Source organism: Asparagus officinalis, chromosome 1 (assembly GCF_001876935.1).
Source record: "Asparagus officinalis chromosome 1, Aspof.V1, whole genome shotgun sequence".
Classification (NCBI taxonomy): Eukaryota; Viridiplantae; Streptophyta; class Magnoliopsida; order Asparagales; family Asparagaceae; genus Asparagus; species Asparagus officinalis.
Window position 1 is genome coordinate 73,248,332 of NC_033794.1, and position 5,031 is coordinate 73,253,362.

Genomic DNA, 5,031 nt, shown 5'->3' on the forward strand with positions numbered 1-5,031 from the left:
GGACCAAATGCAAAATTTGTAGAGGGGCTTTTATGCAAAATTGACCAAATTCTGCAAAAGGGCTTATTTGCAAAATTTGATCAAAATTATAGGGTACCGGGATGTTATATGATCGATTATGATGACCATGACCCCGATCATGTGTGTCCTTGACCTGAATTTGGCCTTGAGCACGGGGGGGTATTTTGGGTATTTCACCAAAATTCACCGCGAAATGACGATTATCGTTTCGCGTGCACGAAATTCGTAGGCTTAATTAGACTTTAACTACAAAATCCTATTTGTTATTAGGATTTCGAGTCCAAGTGCTTAATTTCCCTTCTTCCGATATTTCGTGTATATATATCGTACCTGATGTACTGCTCTTCATTGCAGATTCCCGATGTCTCCCCGTCGGTCTCGACCTTCCGGGAGTCACCCTTGCTCGCAGCATGGCGTGGAGGAGGCTCCTACGACATCATCTCCAGTGACCTCTTGCTTTGGGGGTAAGAATCTTATATATATTTTTTTCTTTTATCCCGGATTGACCTCTCGCGGGTCATGACGGAAGAACCGATACCCCTCCCGCGGGGGTTAAGGTTTCGGACTTGCTTTGCTTAGCCAATTCAAGTCCTCGGTTATATTGGGGCGATCTCGTGTTGCCTTACACCTTATAGGTCGGTATATGTTATCACGTGATTTACGTGGTTATATACCGTCCTCCCGGTGTAGGGCACTCGAAATCGTCTTCGCCAATTATCCCGTGAACAATCTCATTTTGTCTTTATGAGATAGATATTCTGACCCCTTCGCTTTATTGCAGTCGATTTTCCCGGTGGTAGTTTTCCTGTTCATGCGAACACCGGTTGCAGCCGTGAGGTCTTCTCTTTGGCTTCTGCTAGGCAGGCAATTGATCCGCTCCCGCGGTTCGACAGAGATCGTTCAGACGAGTTCTGTCGCTTGATAAAGGATGGAGGGCGTCACTGTTTACGCCAACTTATCACCGATGCTCCTCTCACCGCAGACGCCACTTCTACTGAAGCTTTAAAGAAGCCGGGTTTTCTATTCGGGGATCGCACCGAAGATCCTGCCGCGCTGACTCTTGCTGAGGAGCACTGGCTTACCCTTGACGAGGGAGCTCTTTTATATATCCCCTCTATTCCTCGCCAGTGCTCTTTTACTGACTTGGAGAAACAGGCTGTGGGGCGACAGATGTCCTGGCCTCTTACCAATGCTGTTACACACGTTCAGTGCGGATACATTTCTCATCACAAGAGTCCCGGTTCTCTGGGGTATCAATCCATTTGTGGCCTTCGACCCGGGATCATGGGTCTTGACACTGCACCTCCAGGCGAGGTATCGGCGGCCGCTCTCACCGTGAGGAATCGTTTAGCTCATCTGGGAAGACAATTACCTCGACTGGATTACCGATGTTATGGTTGGGCTTCCTCACTGGCTAAGGGATGGTGGACCCGTTTGACCAGTTATGTTCTGGGACGCTGGGAGAGAGACTTGAAGGGTAGTGGATTATATACGCCCATACGGGCTACTATGTATGGACTTCCCGTTAGCTGCCGTCACTTCTTGGCATTGCTCGAGACATATATGCCTGATAGTAATACCTTCTTGACCAGTGGCGGAGAGCTAGGGTTGGCTCTTCATGAGATGCACCAGGTTTCCGGGCTTTCGATGGGAGATTGCCCGTATCAGGAATACTTCCCTTCTAACCAACAGTTGGAGTGTTTGAAGAAGGATACTCCCGATGTGTATGACACTCTCTGGGACCTCACCTGTCATTATCACACCTGTTTGCTCCAGAGTTCTCCTCCAGCGAAGACGAAGAGGAAGATCAGCTTGAAGCAGTTTGCTGTTTACCTGTTTCCTAACTTGGAGGATGATTCCGAGGAGTCCATACATGAGTTAGGCGTTTTGCCCCCTGCCGCTATTAATGAGCTGATGGAGAAGAATGAAACTCATTCTTATACCATTGCTAGTGCCGAGGGGGCTTTTCCGGCCGGGACTAAGTTTCGATCGTTCCTCTATCATGCCCAGAAGTCTATCGATCCTCGGTCTCTGTTAGCTGGCTACCTTGCTCTTTGGCTGAAGAAGTGTGTTGTTCCATATCAGTCTTCAGACGCTCTACCCCTCGAGGTGCTCTTCCCTGCGGTCCAGCTAGCTTATGGGAGGGAGCTTTCTCTGCTTCCAGCGATGGTTGCCAGCATCCATTGCGGGCTTAGGGGTGTAGTTCGTGTTCTTACCCAAGTGGGTTCTAAACCCTCGACTGAGCTTACCTGCCCGAAGGTTGAGCTGCCCTACGCTTATTTGATGGCGTGGTTCGTTCTTCACCGTCCGGACTTGATGTCGGCGCCCAGCGCCGTTGATGTTCCCGTTCCTTTCCTACAGCTGTTGGAGGAGAGTAGATGGGTTGGGAAGAAATTTGAAGATGTACAAAAAGAACTTCGAGTTCGCAGGAACTGGGAGTTCTTCAAATGCTTCCCTCGCTTTTCGGGACGTTATGGCGAGGAGTTGACTGATATGGAGAAACCCCGAACTAACCGGACTGCTCTCGACGTCGGTTGTTTCCGCTGGTTGGTGAACATCCGAGTCGGGTATCTTGTTCTCCGGGTGAAGGACCGCTGCCACATAGAGCCTTACCTTCCCTGCCGTTTCGCACGTCAGTTTGGCTATGACCAACTATACGTTGGGAATCCGAGTCGTAGTTTGCGTGTTGAGGGAGGACTCGTTGACGGCGTACGGGCGTGGTTATGGACCATGGTTGGCTGCACCGGGGCTCAGTTTGCTCTTCCCTCCTATAAACGCAATCCAATGATTACCTTCCTCAGCTGTAAATGGTTCCTCTCTGCCGATGAATCCATAAGTGTGAGGAGTCTTTCGGAACTAGAATCCGATCACTTGGTTCAATCTGCTATGATGGCTGCTCGCAGGGCTGAGCCTGCTCAGAGACAGAGGAAGAAGCCCACCGGAATTCCCGAAGGGGAGTATGCAGATATAGATACCGACCAAGCAGAACTTGATACAGGTTTGTCATGCTCTTTGATCCTCTTTCTCGACTTCAATTGGTATTGGCGAAAGATCTGGTTCATGAGATGATTCTTGTTGTTTCAGGTGGGGTAGCTGACGACCATGGGTCGCTCGCTTCCCGTCGTGCGAAATCCAAGTTTGGTGGCCAAACTTCGCATGACCGCCCCGTTGGTTCTATGAGGGGTGATCCTTCGAAAAGGAAAAAGATTGCCCATAAACCTCATGTTGATCAGCGCTCCCATGGGGTAGATTCAGGAGGCTTTGCCGACGGGGAGGAAGGTAACATTTTGTTGTACCCACTTTTATTGCTTTAAGATGATTTACCTTCCGGGATCCCTGATCCTGTTTCATAATTCAGGGTTCTTCGAGGAGGGTGAGCTTCCGCCAGGTCCGGTATTCTCTGGGGCTGACAACATGGACTGCTTCATGCAGCAGGTGTGCGACGCCCTTCGTGATGGCTCCCTGGGCATTGATCTGAACATCGATCTTGGGCAGGCAGATGGTGTTGATCCCACCGGTTCATTTTCAGATATACCTACATCCGGTGCTGCAGGTGTTGCGACAGAAGGGCCAGACGGGGATGGGGCCTCCCCTATTGCAGATTTCGAAGAGCAGGGATATGTTCCTGCACCGGTCTTCCCGAGACCTGACTCTGGACTGTTAGCCGATATGTTAGCTGAACAAGCTCCCACCGGGACTGTGAGACCACTCTTTGAGAGTGATTCATCCACAGGTATATATCCAATTTCCTCTCTTCTTTGCTTGTCTCAGTCTCCATTTTGACTAATAAAGAAGTGCAACTATATGACCAGGCGCTGTACCTGATTCTGCTATAGCTTCGGGTGTTTTCCCGCCTTCGCCTAATACGACTGACTTGCCCACGAGGGTTGATATACCTTCCATGAGCATTCCTGTCGTTACTTCGGAGCCTGTCGAACCCCAACCCGAGGGGATTTCCGCCGGTATAGGTATACCTCGAATTTCCCTTAGGGTCTTTTCGATTGTATTTAATAGTTTCTTGACCTCCCATACTGCTGCTTGCAGGTTCTCGACCGTCTCTATATGAGCAGGTCCATGCTCTCTTGGCCGATACCAATCCAGATGGGGATGTCTTCCGCACTGACCTCGGCTTCTTTACTGCCTTTTATAACGGCGTGATTGATAAGCTTCTGCACAGAGGGTCTTCTTTTGATCAGTTCAGGCGTTCCTTCTCCCGTCACATGATGATGATGAGGGAAGAGGGATATCCGGATTTGGCCGATTCCTTTACAGCTGATTTCGCTGCCCTGGAGTCAGAGATTCGAGAGCTGAGGGAGTTGAAGGCTGGTGGAGCTCCCTCTTTTGCATCTTCTCAGGTGGAGGATAGGTTGACGCAGTGGCATGAACTGCGATCTTCCGTTGGCAGCGAGCTTCGATCACGTGAGCGCACTGTCGAGCAGCTGATGGCCTCTCTGGCGAGGAAAGACACCAGCAGAGCTGAGTTAGTGAGCTCCTTAGATTCCACTCGTGCAGAGATAGCTAGACTGAAGGAGGCCTTGGAACGCGCCGAAGAATCTGCCGCTACCATTTCTGAGGAACTGGTTGGGTTGGAGCGTTCTCGTGAATGGACACTCGACAGGCTGGGATCAGCGCAGGAGGGGTTGATGAAGCTGCGACACGAAGCCGCAGAGGTTCTCAACAGTTCCGAAGATTCTGTCCGAGCTAGCCTGCAGGCGGAGTTCGAGCAGGACTATATGGACAGGCTCTCCGGTTTAGAGTCTCATATTCTTAGCCGTCGGTTGCCTTCGGGTTGACGGACTTGTTGTCATATGCTTTTGACTTGATTTATTAATAGAAAATCCGCATTTGCTTCTTTTGTGTTTTCTCTGTATCTCTTCCGAATGACAGATTTATGGGATTTTTGGCAAACCCCCAGCCATCAACGGGTTTGAGGTGCCTTTACCGATTACCGTTTGAATCGGGCTAGCATGCGGATTGTCGAAATCCGTTCCGCATGTAACGTTGTGCTGA

General features: G+C 50.1%; 1 protein-coding gene across 1 annotated transcript; it reads left to right on the forward strand.

Moving 5' to 3' along the window:
* Positions 383-4,814, forward strand: LOC109835775. Its single transcript, XM_020403796.1, has 6 exons — positions 383-485; positions 803-3,019; positions 3,106-3,300; positions 3,380-3,754; positions 3,834-3,989; positions 4,066-4,814. Exons 1-6 carry the CDS (start codon positions 383-385, stop codon positions 4,812-4,814), a joined length of 3,795 nt encoding a protein of 1,264 aa, XP_020259385.1.